Source organism: Equus quagga, chromosome 13, assembly GCF_021613505.1.
Source record: "Equus quagga isolate Etosha38 chromosome 13, UCLA_HA_Equagga_1.0, whole genome shotgun sequence".
In the NCBI taxonomy this organism is placed as follows: domain Eukaryota; kingdom Metazoa; phylum Chordata; class Mammalia; order Perissodactyla; family Equidae; genus Equus; species Equus quagga.
Window position 1 is genome coordinate 70,174,367 of NC_060279.1, and position 19,910 is coordinate 70,194,276.

Below are 19,910 nucleotides of genomic sequence, written 5' to 3' on the forward strand. Positions count from 1 at the left end.
ATAGGCGCTAGTCAGAAACCAACGGTGGGTGGCTCAGGATGGACAAAAGGAATGATGACTGATAATCATGCTCACCCGACCCTCCACTTGCAGCGTCTTTGCAGCAACGAAGCCTATTGTCCTCATCCATTTTTTTATCTGACCCTCACAACCCCATGACGTTATCATCCTTACTTTCTAAGAGAGGAAAAAGGGACTCAGAGATGAAGTGGAAATGGTGAGAAGCTCCCACAGATCTGAGTTCAGACCCACACTCTACCTCACCATGGCTGTGTGATCTTAAGCAAACAGCACTTTCAACTTGCCCACATCCTCCGCCTGGTAATAATGCCCACTTTTTGGTATTGTTGTGAAGACTAGCTGGGAGTCTATGAAAGTCTTTGCTGCTCCTTGCACATAGTGGATGCTCAATAAAGGAGAATTTCCTTCCTAAGTCACTGGGACTGTAAGAGACAGACCTGGCACTTGATGCCATCCTCTGTTTCCTTGTCCTCCTGTTCTCCCACCAAACTACACTGGCAGCAGGGAGTAGGGTGCTGGCCTTTGAATCTCCTTCCCAGGTTGGGAGTGGATCTGAACTGATCTCTTGCTGCCCTCACACTAGCCCTCCGCATACCCACGCTTGAGTGGCAGCAGGGATTTCTCTGGTAGCTGGGTGTGCAAAACAGTCCAGCCTCTGGAGCTGGGTCCACTCTCATTCAAAGGAACCCAAATCCCACGACCTTTGGGCACACCGCTGATATTCAGCACTGACATGAGCGCACCCAGGCATGGGGAACTCGCATCCCCTGACCCCTAGATCCTGGCACTTCTCATTTTTAATAGGGATCTTTTTTGGCATCTTGGCATTTGTCATAGAAAAAAAAAGTTTAATTAGAAACAAGAAGAGACTCTTCGGTGGAAAGGGCAGCTGGCATGTAATCTCGCATTAGTTTGATGCCTATGTGTGTGATCTCACACAGAAAATCAGTTGGAGCCATGGTATTAAAATGAGTAAATTTAATGTGTAAGGCCCAGGAGACAAAATAGATGCTCCAGTCAAAGGGGCTGTTTCATCTTTGAATGTGGTATTTTCTTGATGACAGCAAGCTGTGAGCTTCTGTCCTCAACCTCCTTCGTTGGTGACCCCGATCCTTCAGCCGAGCCTCATCCCCAGCATTGTTCTGGAGCCAGGGACATGCTGCCCAGTGTTTTCCCAAGCAGAACCCACTGGGCAAGTTAAAGCATTGGGTCCTCTTACTCCTGACTTCTCTGAATGGCTCTGGTCCCCAGAGCCCAATACAGGATAATTATTTTCTGTGAGAGGATTGATAATGCTTCATTTCTTGCACTGGCACTGACTTAAACACCCAAACTGGATGGGAGGCAGTAAGCTTTTTGGTTATAAAATAGTTAATGTTTGAAGTGAAACAGACCTGGATTCAAATCCTGGATCTGACCATTTTAGCAACCTATGTAGCCTTAGGAAAATAACTTAGTCTTTTGAAACCTCAGTTTTCTTGTCTGTAATATGAATATAATTGTAGTACCTATGGGGTAACTTTTTTTGTGTGAGGATAAAAAGAGATAACACATCTAAAGTATCTAGCAATGATTTAATGTTTGTTGAATGAATGAAGTCCTTGTCATATAGCGTATGTTTAATATTTATTAATGGTGAGGTGGTGCGAAGAAATAGAACATTAGAAAGTCCCTCTATACTTCATAAAGTTTTCTGAATGGAGTCCCTATGCAGATTCCACGTCTCCCCCAATGGGTACAAGACCCTAACGTCAGAAGTAGCCCAGACAGGATATGCTACCATGCCAAGACATAGACAAGAAGATTCAGATGATTTCCTGAAGGAGCAAGAGAGGAAACAGAACCAAGATGTATTGTGCTCCTACTGTGTACCAGAAACTGGGCCAAGCTTAGAGATCTTCAAAAGGAAGACCAGTCACCTCTGCTCTGACATCTCTTTTCTTTATTTCAGCCAGCTGACCATCACGATGAATTTGTCCCTGAACTTTTCGGCTCTTGCCTTCCACATTTATCGTCTCTCTCTCCACTACTTAGCATGCTATGCTCCTACTGCAGTATGCTTCCTTCTTGAGACTAGGAAAGATGGCAACCTCTTGCCCCAGCTGCCTTGTGCAAGTTTAGCAAGGCCCAGCACAAAGAGAAATTTTTCTCCCAATTTTCCTATATCAAGGAAGGAATCTGATTGGCCCTTCCTAAGGTACATACCAGCCCCTAGATCTCTCTCTCTCTTTCTCTCTCTCTCTTTCTGGCCCAGTGGAATGAGGTGCTGTGATTGGCCACATTTGTGTCTCATGCCCTCCTCCCCTTCCCTGGAAGAATGGGGCATCATGTTTGATAGCCCTACCAAGAACACATGAAGAGAGAGAGTGAGTGAGTGCGTGTGTGTGTGTGTGTGTGTGTGTGTTGGAGGGAATAGATAGTCTAAAAGGAATGAAGGGCAGTTACCAGAAGATGAGGGTAAGAAACACACTGGACTGATCTTAGGGGACAGGAGACTCTCCCCTTCACCCAGAAAAAGTGAAGAATCAGAGAGAGGACTGGAGAAGGCGGCTCCATCCCCCATCCTTGGACCTTAGATTTCTCAGCACAAAGTTATTGAATCACATTAAATAACATACATATTCTCAACTTTGAGGCCCATTGCCTTTTAAATCTCTTTGGTAGTCTTGGAAATTCCAGAACCTTTATTGTCGTTTAACTGATGAATGCCAAGCTTGGTTAACAGTAGGCACTCAATAAGTGTCTGGGGGATGTGTGAATATAATACTGACTTTCCCCAAAATGTTAGGTGTGCATTTCTGCAGGAGTTGCTATGTCGCCTGTACATATGACTTTCCTCTTACAAACCACTGTGGTGTGGCCAGTTCGCACCAGTGTGGCTTCAAGCTCCCCTCTGCCATCTCAGCTTTCTCTGATAAGAAGCCTAAATCTCTCCAGCATGCAGGTCTTTAGTGGGGCCTTGACAGAATACCAGAGGGGCGGAATTTTCCGAGAGGTTTATCTTTCCTTAACACAATCTGTTCTCTTGAAACTAGAAGTTCGCTTTTTGAACTCTCTAATAACAACTTTCCCTCGGCTGGGAAATGTGGATCTCTGACTTCTCAAGATGCTCTGTAATTTTCCCTTTATTGACATCCGGCTCCCTCCAGGGCTGGAGGCCAGGCTCTTGGCGAGATCCCACCGTGCTGCTTCTGATGATTGTTATTCCAAGAGCGCTTACTCAGGCATTCCTGCAATGCTTGTGTACCTTCAGACATCCCCCTCCCCCCACCCTCAGCCCCACCAGCCTGGATGTTAAAACCATGTTTAACTAAAGTAAACTTACTGTGGTGATCATTTTGCAGCATATACATATGTCAAATCATTATGTTGTACACCTTAAACTAATACGTTATATGTCCATTATATCTCAATAAAACTGGAAAATAAATGTATTTCAAACTATTGGGAAAAAGAAACTAGTCTTTTAAAACAAACAGTATGTCCATGACTCTGTTCCTACCTTCTTTTGTAGGTATCAGGACCCTCGTCCTTCAATATCTCCCAGATTGTTGCAGGGGTTTCCTAGGAGGGTTGCACTGGCATTCAGAAACACAGTTCTCCTCCCACATTGATTCCGACCCCCTCCTATTGCCCTCTCTCCTTCTCCTACCATACACTGAAGTCACCCAGTTTCCCCATTTCCTCTCCATCCCGGTGGAGTCTGGCTGTCTGCCTAGGCTGTGGCCCTTTTCCACCCAGCATAGGTTATAAAGCAGCATATGGCATCTTATGTATTAATGCTTCTGCTGTTTGGAGCTAATAAGACTGACACTTGTCATTAGTTATTTATCATCATTATTGTCATAATGATCTTTATGGAGGACTTCTGTGTGCCACAGGCGCTCCATTAAGTGTTTTATAGGAATTTCTATGGTACCAAACACTTTCAGATGAAGAAACAGGATCAAAGAAGTGAGGAAACTTGCTGAAGATCACACAGCTAATAAGACAAAGAGAGCTGGGATCTGAGCTAGGACCTGTCTCTCTCCAGGGCCTTATCTTCACTCGTTTTGCACTCACCTTTTGCTGCTCTGTCCTAGACACCACCCCTGGAGTTGAAGAGCAGGCGATCTGAATGGTGGCAAATGTTATATGTAGAATTTAGCTTCCTGTAGTTGAGCCATAGGCTTCTTCATCCAGGCTTATATTTTCCAACTCACATTTCTCTTAGGATGAGTTTTGTTTCATTCCCCCACAAGGCTTATCTGCTCTTCATGCAAATAGATACATAGTGGGGCAGCCCCACTGGCCCAGAGAGTTTGAATTCTACAGTGAACTCAGATGAGTCTTTCAAACTGCCCCTACAGAGCCCCCGCCCCCTTCCTCCCAACGCAAACACACTTGCTTCTTTGAATGGACTATCCATCAAGTCACAGACTTTCTTTAAAAAAAAAGATCTCTTGTCTAAGATCAGAAAGAATTGCTTTTCATTTGTCTGTGCTACGCCTAGTTCAGTCAGCTAATGGGGAGCTGTTAAACCCACCAATCCTTCAATTGGTCTGAGTGATTGTGTAATTGGATTCTCTCTATCCTCCCAGCTAAACTCCCTAAAATTGTTCCTATTGAGGACCTTGTAATACACTCTGACTCAACGTTTTGCAGCGGGAAGCTGGGATAAATAACACAGCTAACAATGTGCCCGTCTTCCCAAAACAGTCCTTTCAGGTTTATCTGCCTTCAGATCCTAGAAAACCTCTGTCTGACCACAGAGGAGCCGGCCCATGCCTCTGGGGCTGCTCCTTTGTAGGAAATAAATAGCAAAGGCAGTGTTCACTCTCCCACCCCCTTGGAGCCTCAACATCTCTGTCCTCAGCCAGCAGCACTTGGGGGAAACTCGACTTCTTCCTGTTGCTCTTTTAGCATTTTTCTTTCCTTTTCCTATTCTTCTTTTTACCTTTTGTATCCTTGCTGTAGCTGGCCCTTTTGCTCTCGAGAGCAAACTTTCAATATAGAAGCTCAACCCTCAATGTAATTGAAAAGCTCTGTCAGATTCTATTGAGTCTTTTAGAAGATGCCAAAGCTGAATCCATTCATGCTACAGAGAGAAAGTTCTTTAGAATTTTCTCTTCTCATCTACATTCCCCCAATGCCTCCTGCCTCCTCCAAACTTTCTCTGTGCACCCCAAACTCTCCCAGACCCTCAAACCCTGCCTTGGCTATCTCTTGTCTTTTGCATCTATCTTGGCTCGCCTTTCACATCTATTTTTATCTTCCAGGAGTAAATCTTTGCTCTTCCCAAAGCACGTGAATCAAGCAGGTCTGGCATCCTCTCAGTTGTCCCCTTGCTACTACACCAGCGTGCACAACAAGGCTGCCGGTTGAACACAGCTAAGACATAATTCCCTTTGGCAAGAAGAAGGAAAGAAAGAGCTTACATCACGCCTGGGTGTTTTCCTACTTAACACCTTCAGAGGAGGAATCATTGTTTGTGAGGCTAGAGTGTGCCCTGTGCTAAGTAGTGAACATTGAAAGATGGATTTTAAGACAAACTCTCTGCCTTGGAGTTACTCATAGTCTATGGGGAAGATGCTAGGGTAGTGATGCTGCTGCTGTCTGCTACTTAGGCTAATTGAACTTAAATATTAATTAACCAAAATTAAAAGTTCAGTTCTTCAACGACACCGGCCACATTTCAGGTGTTCAGTAGCCACATATGGCTAGTGGCTGCCATATTGAACAGCACAAGTACAGAATATTTCCATCATCACAGAATGTTCTATTGGACACTGCTGCTCTAGTCTTCACCCCATTTTTCTGAATGAAATGACTGTTTCACTAAACATTGGTTTTATCAGCAGCAATGACTTAGGAGATAACTGTTACGTTATAGCAAAAATGGACTATTTCTCTATGGGGACCCTCTGGGGCTCCAGTGAGAAGGCAAGCAATAACCACTTTGCACTGTCTGATGCTGCTTTCTCCCCTCCGTGGAGAGGTGGGATGAGGCTGGAGAGGTTGGGAGGATGGGAACGAAGGGCACACCCATTCCTAAGTGATACTTTCCTGTGGAAGACTCTGCCAGTCCTGCGAAGTGAGTTAATAACTGCCCTCTCTGTTCTACGTATGTCCCTTGTACCACCTCTTGTTTGGGAATTGTCATATTATGTAGTCATTTATTTGTTGATCTCTGAACTCCTGGAAAGCAGAGATGTCATTGTCACTGTTGTAACATTAGTGCCGAGCCAAGCCCCAATCCATGGAGGGTCTGTTGAATTTAAATTGGATTAGGTTGAATGTTCTACACAACCAATCACTGCCGGGCACCCAGATGGTTTGAAGTCAATGGCTTGGTCAACATCTAACGTGGAGCAGAGAGATTTTAACCTTTTCAGGAACCTTCTCAGGAATAAATACCTAGTGTCCCCAGGAGAGGTTGAGTGGAAATAAATAACTCCAGGTGTGAAAATCAAGAGGTTAGTCTTGGCATCAAGGAGAACTTGTTTTACACCCATTTGTACCATGCTTTCCTGTTTCTCTTGAAAACCAGCTCTTGATATTTAGTTTCTCAATGTATATCTCCTTTGCCATTTTGTTCCATGTTTGAAATACTACTGAAGTGTGTTTTGAATACTAATTTGACTATATGATCTGAATATGTTTCCTTTCTCAGAGGGAGTAAAACAGACTTGTTCAATGATAACTCAACCTTTATCGCCTTCATCATCAGTCCAGATTTTATGGATAAAGGGATCTGGGTGGGTCAACAGCAGCATTAGTTACTTAACAAGTAAAGTAGTAGATCATGAAAAATATCAGATGTGTCAGAGAACTTCCTAAGTCTCATATGGCTGCAGTGCCCTGTTTATCTAAAAACAGTGGTTGGAGAGGGTGGGCAGGGTCACGTGGAGCTGGACACCAAGGGGACCAGTGTCAGGAGCCACAGTCCAATGATGGGGAGAGAAGAATCTGAGCATCCTTAACACACTCTTTCCAACCTCTGATGGAGCGTGGGTGGCTTCTCCAGCCTGAGGTCCATTCAGAACAATTCTGGCTGTTCTCAAATGAGACACGCCATTTGAGATTTGCATAAAAGGTGCCCTTGTTTTAGACAATGAGTGTTTTTTCTTCTATAGCAGATTCATACCAGTCTGTTCTCACAATCTTGAGATAGCAAATCAGGTGCTTAAACAAACCCTCCCCCAGCCCCCTTGCAGGAAAAAAAAGAATTGGGAGCAAGATTTTCTGAGATCAAGGCCTATTGTCCTAGGCATTTTCAAGTTATCAGCTGAGATAAAGAAACAAAAACAAAAACTTCAGTTCTGGGGAAATGAGGGAATGACTCAAACATCTGCTCCTTGGGTTTGGAGTTCAGTGCTTTGATGAATGTATCAGCAGCAAGACAAGAGCAGAATACAGACGGGTGCACCTTCCAGTGGTGCTTTTGCTCCGAGCCAAGCCCACGTTAGACCCGCTTGCTCCAGTTAGAGCTGGCAGGGGCTGCCGTGGATGCTGGGTCATTGATGCTCACCAAGCTGAGGGAATTCCAAACTTCTCATTTGGAATTTGACTGTGTTCTCCTGAGGTCCAGGTCTTCTCCAGCATTCTGTGTTCTCCAACTTCCCACAGACACATAGAAAGCCCTGAACTACTATTTTTCATGGATTTTCCCAAGCAATTTACCAATCCTGTGTGAATTTTGACAGTTCATCTATGTTTATCCTCGTTTTTTTTCTTAGTCTCTGTCCCTCCCTTGATTCTTTGATCTCTTCAATTCCTCCATTTTCCCTTTCCTCTCATTCTTTCAGGTCCCAATTTAAAGATCACATTCTCTTTCCTGCCTTCCCAACATTAGTTATCAGATCCTCTAGACTTTTCCTCCTCAGGTACCACTGTGCAAATGAGCTCATAAATACTCCCCATCAGTGACAACTGTTCTGTGACCATAAGAGAATAAAACCCTGAAAGGGAGATCACACAACCCCTCTTGTAGGGGATATTGGGGTACATCACCCAGAACCCCCTTTGAGGACTCAGGGGTTCATTCTCCCAGCTACCGAGAGTGATGGCTGCTGACAGCTCCTGACTGCATCCCTCCTGAGGAATTGCTGTCAGCTGAAGGAAGCATCCTTGCCCAAGGTTGCACCCCGCTCCCTCGGGGCAGCTCTCTTCTGATGACTAGTTGATGCCAGGGTGCAAAGGCCCTCTCTCCTTGCCTCGATTCATGATGACTTGAGGGAGTATTCTAGCTCCAGAACTTTCCATGGATGAATTGAGAGCTTTTGGCTACTATGTCAGTGTTCAACTTCTCTGTCTACCCAATCCGGCTTCCCTCACACCCATCCAGGTATTGTTCCCTAGAGCACTCCCCATCAGACCTCCTGCATGCAAATCTCAGTCTCAGAGTCTGCTTCCCAGGGAACCTGACCTATGACACCTTTGTGTGATGATGATGATGATGGTGATGGTGGTGGCGGCGGCGGTGGTGGTGGTGGTGGTGATGATGATGATAACAGCCCGCACTTAGCGAGCACTTGCTGTGTGCAAGGCACTCTGTTTTACATATACTGTCACATGCAATCCACACCAATACCCCATAGGGTGAGTATATTATTATCCTGTTTTTGAGATGAGAAAACTGAGGCTCGAGGAGGTCAAGCAACCCACTTGAGGAGCAGCCAGAAAGCTAAAGCTAAGGATTTAAATTTAGCCTAGGTGATTGAAGAGGACCACTAGAACAATTCTTTGGGGAAACCTTTCTGGGGGTCAGTGTTTAATTTTATGGTTATCTTATGTGTTCGCACCTCTGGTGGCTGTGTGAGCACTCTGCCTACACTTCTATAAAACTACTCATCACATGTAGTTTAATCGGCTTTTACGGTTCTGTTTCCCCATTAGAATTCTGAGACCTCTGTTAACTTTGGATTTCCAATACTTAGTAGATAGCAAGTGCTCAGTGTGGCAGACGAGTTGGGAAGTCCCCTCTTTGTAACTGGGAAAACTGAGTGATGATTTCTCAACAGGAGAGCAAAGTACAGTAGTCAAGAGCGCAGCCTCTGGGGTCACCTCGCTTGCTTCCACACTTTGACTTTGTGAACTTTAATGTGCCTTGGTTTTGTTGTCTGTAAAATGTGGATAATATCATTTATCTCTTAGCATTGTTATGGTGGTTGTAAAAATTAAATGATATCACGCTTATGAAACACTTAGCAAGATGCCTGATGCATAGTAAGTGTCTCATAAAGGTTATCTATTACATTTACTAGACACAAATAGTTCCTTTTTTCCCCACGCCCCATCATCAGAGAAATTAGAGTAGGGGTTTCTAGATGTCTGCTGCCTACTTGGGGGTCCTTCCAACAGTCACAAAGCCGTGTGTGAGAACCCTTCTCAGAAAGGGTCCATCTCTTCTTGGGCATTCTTTGTGGGAATGGTGACGTTGGGCTACCAGAGCAGTTTTTCTCAGTGCTAATGGCACGTGAGAGCATGTGCCTGGGCTAAAGAGACTCTCAGAGCTGGGGCCAGAATATGCATATTTAGGGAAAAAGCAAAAACAAAAAAATAAACACCATGATGATCCTGACACACATCCCGAAAATGACTGAACTAGAGGCTCTGTCAGACTGTGTCCCCTGTGGTCAGCAATTACTGCTATGGGGGGAGGGGGATTAGCTGCCATCACCCACAAAGAGTGAGGCCTCATGGTCTTTACTGAGTACCTGTTACCCATGAATTCAATGTGTCTTGGAAATATTTTGTAGAATCATAAGAGCTCATCATTTGAGGAAACTTAAAACATGTCATCTAGTCCTGTGTTTTAAATTCCCTTCGTGGTCTTCACAAACATCCTTGGTAACCGGGAGCGTGACAGCCTATCCAGTATTTTTATCAGCAGTTTGGACATAGAAGTCAATGGCGTGATAACCACATTTTCAGAGGATACAAATTCCGGAGGAAGAGCCAAGTTTTTGGATGCAAGAATTACGATCCAAGAAAGAGCCAGGCAAATTGGAATGATAAACCTAATCTAATAAGACCACACATTTAACCAGGGTAAATATAATCCTTTGGACGAGGATCAAAAAATTCAACTGCCCTAGAGGACAATGAGAGCGCTTTTCATTTTCTTATCTATTTAATCATCGTCTATTAATTTTTACCTTGCCTTATTCCATAAAGGACTTGAAACAGCTTAAAAAGAAATGATATAGCAGTGATTCTCTAAGTGTGGTCCCAGACCAGCAGCAGCAGCATCACCTGGAAACTTGTTAGAAACTCCAAGTCTTGGACCTCACCCCAGACCTACTGAGTCAGGCACTCAGGGATGGGGCCCAGCAATTTATGTTTTAACAAGCCCTCCAGGGAATTTTGATGCACAATAAAGTTTGAGAAGCACTGTAATAGAGTTTAAGATTTTTTTAAAATGGAAACTCCAAAGCATTCATAAAGTTAAGATGAAGTTGAATATTAGGGTAATATAGGGCATGAATGCGTAAAGCCCTGCATTTTGGTTGGAAAAGGCGCTACAAATTTGGCTCAGAGCTTCCTAATAGCCAATTCAAAGAAAGAAATATAGTCAATTTATATGCAGTACTGAGACTGTAAGCTCCATACAACCAGCCCTTGTGTTGAGATTTGAGGGAAATTCCTCTGTCTTCATGAAGAAATATATGTATATTGTAACCAATGATGTGGTCAACAATATCCCTTCAATAAGTAAAACAATGTGTTTCTGAAGGTTATTTCTTTGGTCAGCTAGATGTTAATTGAACCAATGATGGGGCAAGACTTGAGATGTCTATTGAGCATGAGATCAATATATGATGGCACTCTATTGATCTGTATCAACAGAGAAGTAGGCTGCTGGAAGAGGGAGATTTTCCTTGTCCTTTGTGTCATAGCCTGACGATGTTTGGATTCCCATGGGCAATGCTGAAGTTACTGACAACCTGAGGAAGGATCAAGATGGCAAGAGATCTAAAATCCTTTTATATGAACAACCCCTGCCCTCCTTTCACCTGGAAAATAAAAGACCTTTCCCATATCTACTTGTCTCTTCTTTGCTAAATGCTTCATTGGGCCAATTTTATCTCAAATTGGAAAATTAATAAACTATTACTTAGCTGATTCTTCTGTCATCCATGTAGTGGTATCCTTTAAGAAATCATTTAGTATGGGAGGAAAAAAATAAAAGTCTTACCTTATTTATTAAAATTATACTAGTCTTTGAGAAAAATAGGATTACATAGCAGGACATTATGTCAAGCACTTTGCAGTACTCTTTTTCTTTTTGCAATGATGGCCAATATTTAAGAGCCATATAAAAATTAGGTAAGAGAGATGTCTGAAGATTAACCTCTATGGGGGCCTGAGTCATCTGGCACAGTCATTGTCAACCCCCCAAAAATTTCCAGATGAAACTCAAATTATCTTAGAGAATACTGGAAACTATCATTATAAAGATGTATAGCTTGATATGCCCCTGTTTTTCCTGTTGTGGTGGAAAAAGAAAAGTGTTAGACAAACCCCAGTTTAAGCCCATGGCTTCACCATTTACTGTATGGCCTTGAGCAAATAACTCATTATCTTCAAATAAGGTTACTGGTTTTCTGTGATAAAAATGAGGTCAATAATGTCTGTCCAATGGGTGATTTAGGGTCCTTGATTATAGGATTTGTTTTAGTTTGTGTCTTTTGGTTTCATGTGATAGAGACCACACATGCAAAGAAGTTCTATGATAAAGACACGTGCCATGTAACAAAGGAACTCTTGGAAATCAGACAGCAGGAGGCACGCTGGGGCTGGGCCTCACGAAGTGTGGAGCCTGGACCCTCCCATCTTGGTAACTCAACCATGGCACAGGCTGTTGGTTTGATTCTGCCCCTCTTCGTGTTTTGTTTTTCTTTTCATTTCCCTGCTAACGGGCTTTTTCACTTATGCTTCCCCAAGGCACAGGTCATCCAGGTCCATCTAGCTGAGTTCTATCTTTGGACATTCTTCCAAAGTTGTTCTCTTGCTGCATGTTCCCATTCATAGTTTTTGAGACAACATCCAGTTCTTGGAACAGCTCATTTGTTTCATACTAAGGAATGAGTTCCTGCTTAGATTATGAACGGCCAGTCCTCCAACATTGATCCACCACTGGTGCAATCAAGTGTTAAAGAGATAAGAAATTATAAACATGGCGCCTTGGATGTGCCCTTTCAGCAAGGGCGGTGGGTGGAGAACTTCCCATAAAGAGGTAGTAGTGTCGTGTGTAAGGGCTTCAGTTCTCGACTTTGCTTGAATTTGAATCCTGACTTTGACAGTTTCTAAAAATGTGACCTTAAGCAAGTTACTTAATCTTGCTGAGTCTCAGTTTCCTCATCTGAAAAATGGGTATGACAGTTCATACTTCACAGGAGTTATAAATAACATAGTAATATAAATAAATACAGAATCTTAAGTAACAAAAGTAAAGCGTTTAGCACAGTTCCTCCCACAAATTGAACCCTTAATAGTGCTGGCTCTGTCCATCCCAGGAAGAGGTCCTGGGCAGGCACCATGAAACAGGTCTGGTGCAATATGTAGACGCTCCATTAACAATTGTCCACCACCTCTTTGGGTTGAGACAAAGAACACTAACTCGTCCTCCATCCCCTGGGATATACCTGCCTCACATTTCCTTCCTGAAGATGGGTGGCATTCTCCATGACCCTGATGGAATTCCTGCTTGCCTCTCTAAGGAAGTGGGAGGCTACAGGCTTTTATAGAGTCAGTCTTAGCCCTTCTTTCTGGAATTAACTGGCTCTCAGTTTACAATCACTGGGCCTACTTCCTGCTGGATGGAGATTGAAGGCAGCTCTACTGAGCTGCATAACAAGAGTGTAGGATGAAGCTTCTCCAGGGGGCTGGCATGTTTACAGAAGTGTCAAGTAATTTCTTCTGGCGTTTCTCCATCAGGGTCTTGGGAAATCATCGGTTTTCACACAAAGGAAAACACTGTGAGCTAAAATATGCGTGAAATGACATGGAATGTTTGATTTGGGTTGTAGAAATTCCTTTTATTGTTATATAGTGATGCCTTATTTATTTGGTTGTATTGGAAAATGAGCTATTTCACAGAAGTGAAGCTTATAGATAGCTGATGTTTTCCCATTTCAGCTCTGAAGTCATTTTTAACCCTTGCTTAATGGGAGTCTTCCTAAAATGTATCACACACTTCTGCCCTCTAAACAGAAGGTGCAAATTTAAAGGCTGACATTTATGGAGTACCTACTATGTACCTGGCGCCAAGCTTAAGTTCTTAACTCTCATTAATTTTCATGACAACCCTGTGAGACAGGTACTACCTCAACTTCCACATTACAGATGAGGAAATGGAGGCTGAGAGAGGTTAAGTAACTTATTTGGTGTTACATTGGTAGAAGTGGTGGAATTGGGATTTGTGTCCACTTCTCCCCAAACTCTTAAGAGACTGTGGTTACTAAATGACCCTAAGAACTATTAACCATCAAAGTAGAACCTTTGGAAGTCTACACATTCATTTCAGAAATGTGTCCATTACTCTGAGCATTCCTCGACTGCTTTTTTTTTTTTTAAGATTTTACTTTTTTCCTTTTTCTCCCCAAAGCCCCCCGGTACATAGTTGTATATTCTTAGTTGTGGGTCCTTCTAGTTGTGGCATGTGGGACGGCGCCTCAGCGTGGCTCGATGAGCGTTGCCGTGTCTGCTCCCAGGATTCGAACCGACGAAACACTGGGCCGCCTGCAGTGGAGCGCGCAGACTTAACCACTTGGCCATGGGGCTGGTTCCGTCTACTGCTTTTTAAAAGCGGTTTAGTACTCAAGCTGGCGGCACATATTTTTGAATATTCATGAATATTCCTTCATATAGCAGATGTTACTCGAGTACCTACAATGTTGCTGTGGGTCTGATGCATGCCAGGTATGCCAGATACTCTGGAGGCAAAGAAACATGAGGCATACAGCTGCCTTCAAGGAGGGCACATGTTAGAGGTACTCCAATGGGGCAATATGTGAAACTTGACTGATCTGTGGCCAGGAAAACCTTGAGAAGGTGGTGACTCTTGAACCCACCTTTCAAGGAAGTCGTCCTCCTCACCGGTATCCATTCTGTGTGGATGAGACTGATGAGCTGAGACCAGGGGATATAGGTGGAGTTAGATGCTTCCTTGCCTCCAAAGAGGCCAAATAGCTCAAGTCGTCTTGCTTGGAAAAGAAGCTGTGGCCAGATGCTAATGGGCCTTGGGCCAGACCGAGGAATTTGTTTTCTATAACCTGAGTCTTCTTTAGATAGTGGCTTATAAAACCAGGAAGTACATCAGAACCATATCTGGTGGAAAAAAAATACATGTTCAGTGGGCTGTATTTTCTCATTTGATTAGTAAATGGGTGTTAAATGCAATTCCCAAGAGTAGCCCTAAAAAAGGCCAGTTTGGCACATGGGCAGTGTCATTAGAATTAAGCATATGGTTTTCCAAGGCAATGACTTTGACATATTTTAACGATAACTTTCTTATTTCAAAAGAAGTATGTTAGGGCCAGCCCGCTGGTGCAGTGGTTAAGTTCAAACGTTCCACTTCGGCGGCCTTGGGTTCGCCAGTTTGGATCCCGGTTGCGGACGTATGCACTACTTGTCAAGCCATGCTGTGGCAGACGTCCCACATATAAAGTAGAGGAAGATGGGCACAGATGTTACCTCAGGGCCAGTCTTCCTGAGCAAAAAGAGGAAGGTTGGTGGCAGATGTTAGCTCGGGGCTAATCTTCCTCAAAAAAGAAGATAAAAAAAGAAAAAAGAAAAAGAAAAGTAGTATGTTAATAGAAAATACCTAATAACTTCTCTCATCCAGAGATAACTAAGATTTTTTGGTTTTATTTAATTTATTTTTTTAATTGCGGTTACATTGGTTTATAGCTAAGATTTTTAAAACAAACCCTCCAGTATTCTCATGAACATTGGACCATCCTTTTGACCTCTCTTCTTTGAGTCCACCTCTTCCAGCTGGACATGACGTAGTCTCGTGATGGCTCATGCTCACTGCTGTGGCAGCTGTTGATGGCACAGTGCTGGTATAAGTTTGTGTGGTGACTGAGGTGTGACAGTCGTTTTTAGACCGTTTAAATCAGGTCTTCCTTTTCTTTCTCTCTTTCTCCTAGATTGGCTGATGGCCATCGTGTCTGGCTGCTTTCCGTGTGTCTTCTTATAACCTCTTCCTAGTATATTTTTTACCCTCGATTAAGTGCTAGAATGGCTAAGGACCAAGCTAGTCAATCTGTGTTTTTAAACACTCATAAGAGGCTCTGAGAGAGGACAATGGGCTATCTTTTGAGTTAGAGTGTAAACTCTGCCCCTGCTATTTTAACTGCTGGAAAGGATTCCTTGTCTATAGAGATAATTGAGTTTTGCTTTAATGATGACATCTAGCTAAGTGATGTTGCTCTTAGGCACACTTTGGCAGAAAGAAAAAAAGGGAAAGAAGAAAGAAAGGAGAGAGAAATGAAGGAAGGGAGAAAGGGATGAGAAGGGAATGGAAGAAAAGCCAGGCCAGTGCCTTCTTGTGGATGTCACTTTGAATTTCTCTCTTTTCCCATTTCCTGTTCACAGTGGTTTAAACTTCATTGACTTGATGGTGCGACAAGGGAATATTGACAACCCTCCCAAGACGCCCCTGGTGCCAGGATTTGAGTGTTCTGGGATTGTTGAAGCTCTGGGGGACAGCGTGAAAGGATACGAGGTAATTTGTGACTTCTGACTGAAAGAGTACTATTTATCTGGAGTCCATTGAGATAATAAAAGGTTATGCGGAAAAGGTTTCAAGTAATCTGACGTGTATTATTCTTGTTGTCTTATTATTTGGTTTTGTTAACAATGTTTATAATGTTTAATTATAATTAATTAAACATTAATAAAATTAATGTTTATAATATATAATTATAAAGTGTTTATAATGCCTAAATATTTCATGCCTTTCTCGTCTACTATCTTGGTTGCTCCTGGCAGAAGTCTGGCGAACTGGTTGGGGGAAGTCTTGTCATCCCCTTTATTCATGTTGTACAGCTATTAATAAGAGTATTTGGCCTTGGATTAACTAAGTGTGCACACCCCCTGCCTTCACCCGTGGCTCCCATTTTCCCATCACCTCAGGCTCAAAAATCAATCACAAAACACGAAAGTTGGGGAGAATAACCTCTGTATTTTATGATTAAGTTTCTTTAAATATCTACTGAACTGATGCATTTACGTTGGGCAAGTGCATTTGTAGAGGAGATTTTAAAGCCAAAGGGTAGAGGTAGCTGACAATGGGACAGCATTGGCCATGAATTGATGGCTTAGGGAGTAGTGCAATGGATAAAAAGAGTTATATCATTCCGACTACTTTTGTACATGTTCAAAATTCTCCATAATAAAAATTTTTTAATCAGTGAAAAGATATATGACCCTTCCTACCATTATAATGCAAATCAGATAGAATCCCATCTATAATAACTGAAAAACTGTGGGCAAATCAATCGCACGAAATTGCAGTAGTTTGGAGTGAGGAAAAATAATGGAAATCGGGTACAAGAGCTCTCACTCCTAACAAAGTGCCTCCCCAGGGAGAAATGAATGGAGCCACATTTGAGAATCTACCGCAACGAGAAACATGGGCAAGTTATCTTTTTTCAGCCCCACAACAAGCCTGCGAGGTAACAGTTGTTATTATCCCCATGGAGACAAGGTTCAGAAGGGTTCACTAATTTTCCGTGAGATCAGAAAGGTAGTAAGTAATAGTTGAACTTAGATTCAAGTCACCAGAGCCTGTTTACTCTTCCTACAATCCCAGGACCTTTACCCCTGCTCCCAGCCTGCAAATGTTGCGATACTAAATGCAGGAAGAAAAATCCTATAAAATGCAATGCCAACATGCCCTTGGAATTGAATTTGAGCTGCTGCTTGGTCTCAGCGCGATCCGAGCCTCAGTACACTGAAAATATCAGTGTGATCCAAATTCATTATGATGGACGTCTAGAAACTCATCCCACTCATCAGTCTTTTTGTCAATGGTTTCCAGATAATACAGCAGAGAAATGTGGAGAAAGAAGAACTAAATGAGCTTTTTCTTTTCTTTCACATGATTTTACATTTTCTGTCCCCAGGTGGGCAATATAACCAGAGGCAACACCGCCTCTCCCTGAAAAGTGTTGCATATAAGAAATTTTATCTGCTTGTCACTCCTCCACATGGTCCCAGAGGAAAACACCATACTGCTCACTCTATTAGTCTATGAGTATTGGATAAATCACCCATTATTTTAGAATATAACATAGATAGGAATGTTGTTGGCGTTGGTTTAGAGGGAAGACTTGCTATGCTTGATTATATATATTTTCCCTTATATATGATCTTTCATCTTCCAGTGAGCCCTGGCTTACTTATAGTCAAACCTACCCTTCATGCCCACTCTCCTCCAGTGACTTTCGGCTGTACAAAGAAATAGATGTCATCTCAGGTTTCCAGTCAGGGTGTGATTTGGGAGAAAAGCCAATACTAATAGTATCTATAATTTTGATTTAAGATTTTCAATTGTGTTGAAGATAGAATTCCATGCGGCAGCACACTGAATAGCTCTCTTAGTTGATCAGTTGCAAGGGAGGCTTGAAAAGTTGTTGCCAGAGGCAAAGCAGTGAAGGAATAATTTGGGCTCACTTGCCCAGAACTAATTTCTTTTTCTTGGCAGAATTAAATAATGAGGTGAAGTGGATATTTAAAAAAAGGTGCCTACCTCTGGACTCTGAGACTAGGGCTGATCTGATTGCTTAGCTCCTTTTGCCGTTTTGATAATGAAATGGAAAAGATGGAGCCAAGTTGAATGAGAGACCTGGAGCAGTCAGCCCTGCTGTGATGGCTGTGACCATCACTGTCAAGGTGGTTGAAATACGCTTTATCCACTCTGTGTCGACACTGGAGGCCGTCAGCTACTCTGTGGTACTGTGCATCTCTGAGTTTTCATGATTCTCTGCAGAAGAGGATGCCAGAGCTAAACCTTACTTATCCTCTGGTCCAAGCCATTGCATTTAAGATGATACTCCCAACATGCATCATTTGGTCTTCAACCCTTCCAAGGCTTGGGACACTCACTGCCAGTGAGACAGCCTCTCCTTTCCATCAGTGTCTTCACTAGACTGCTATTCCTTCATTAGAAAGCTTCATGAAATATAATGGGTCTATATTGAGCTTTTGATCATTAAACTATGAATTCCATGAGCTCAGGAAGCAATCTGTTCTTTTTTTTTTTTTCCTGCTTTATTTCCTAACCCCCCCCGGTACATAGTTGTATATCTTAGTTGCAGGTCCTTCTAGTTGTGGGATGTGGGACGCCACCTCAACGTGGCCTGACGAGCCGTGTCATGTCCGCACCCAGGATCCGAACCCTGGGCCGCTGCAGCGAAACGCGCGAACTTAACCACTCGGCCACGGAGCCAGCCCCATCCAATCTGTTCTTTTTAAGAGTTAATATTGATTGCTCTTTCCTCATTTTTACTGGCACTGTGCCAACTGACTGCATGCATATTATGGTATTTAATCTTCATAAGGACTCTTTCCTAATATTATACCCATTTTAGAGCTAAGGATACTAAGTCTTAAAGAGTTTAATATTCCCAGACTTGGTTGGTTCCTCTGCTGTACACCTTATTTAACTTTATGTCTTCTTGGTAGCACTTATCTCAGGTGTAATGAATTAATTATTTGTATCTGGAGTCAGCCGACCTAGATTCAAATCCTGGCCCAGCTACTCTCTAGCATGTGCTTTAATCTCTTTTTGCCTCAATTTAAATGTCTATGAAATCTATAATCATTCGTCTGTAATATGAGGCTCTTACAGAACCCATCTCATGGAAGGCTTTTGTTATTGTCGTTGGATAGAAGTAGAAGAGAAAAGCTAAGATACAAAGAAAGTAAAACAGGAGAATCAATTATAAAAATATATACAGTCATGCATTGCTAAACAGCGGAGATACATTCTGAGAAATGTGTCATTAGGTGATTTCATCATTGTGCGAACACCATAGAGCGTACTTAAACAAACCTAAATGGTGTAGCCTACCACACACCTGGGCTATATGGTACTGATTGTTTGGACCACCGTAATGTATGCAGTCTGTCGTTGACCGAGTATCATTATGCAGTGCATGACTGTGTAAACTAAAACATACATATATGAAAGCCATTAATTTATTGAGAATTCCCTATGACCACAGCAACTTGTATATTGCATTTGATAGTCATAGTACGGACAACTAACATCGAACAGCAGAATGGTTCAATTTAACTAGCACTTGGCAGCTCATGCAAGCTATTTCTACTAGTTTACTTATTTCCCTTTATTAATGATATGCTATGAAAAAAACTTAGCATACCATCATAACCACTTTAAAGGTAAGACTGCTCTTTTTACTGCGTGGTGTCTGGCTGTGTAAAATACTGATAAAAAGAGCACAGATTCAGCCATGCCTTCAGAGGGTATTTGTAAGGATTAGACGAGTTAAAACACGTGACGCCCTTAGGCCATATAATATGTGTCCAATAAATGTTAGTTGCCGTTCGTCACACTCGGTGGCATTCTCCTGTTTCTCTCGGAGCCTCATTGCTGTTGTTCAGTCTCCTGCACTTGGATTTACATGGCTCCTCTGGTGCACTAGAGTTCACATCCATGGCAATCGGTAATCCAGTGCTAACCTTTGATGCCAATACCACAGTGAGCTAGCCTGGCAGGGAATCCACATAGGGTGGCAGAGAACAAATGAGAGTAGATTTTACTCCTGGCCCTGCCCCTTCAACCTTCCTTGTGGCTGAGGTTTCCTCAACTCCAAAACAGGGATTGGATGAGAGGTTGAGTCAATAAAATGACCTAACATGCCGCGATGTGT

The 19,910-nt window shown here is 42.8% G+C and overlaps 1 protein-coding gene and 1 non-coding gene across 2 annotated transcripts in view; one reads left to right on the forward strand and one right to left on the reverse strand.

Moving 5' to 3' along the window:
• VAT1L (vesicle amine transport 1 like) overlaps positions 1-19,910 on the forward strand; it is a 141,732-nt gene that overhangs the window by 6,194 nt on the left and 115,628 nt on the right. Inside the window, exon 2 of the mRNA XM_046682865.1 lies at positions 15,607-15,736. Coding sequence (XP_046538821.1) covers positions 15,607-15,736 — 130 coding nt within the window. The remainder of the gene's footprint in view (positions 1-15,606; positions 15,737-19,910) is intronic.
• Positions 19,351-19,494, reverse strand: LOC124251636 (small nucleolar RNA SNORA15). The gene has a single exon (XR_006891828.1). It is a non-coding gene; the product is annotated as a small nucleolar RNA SNORA15 (small nucleolar RNA).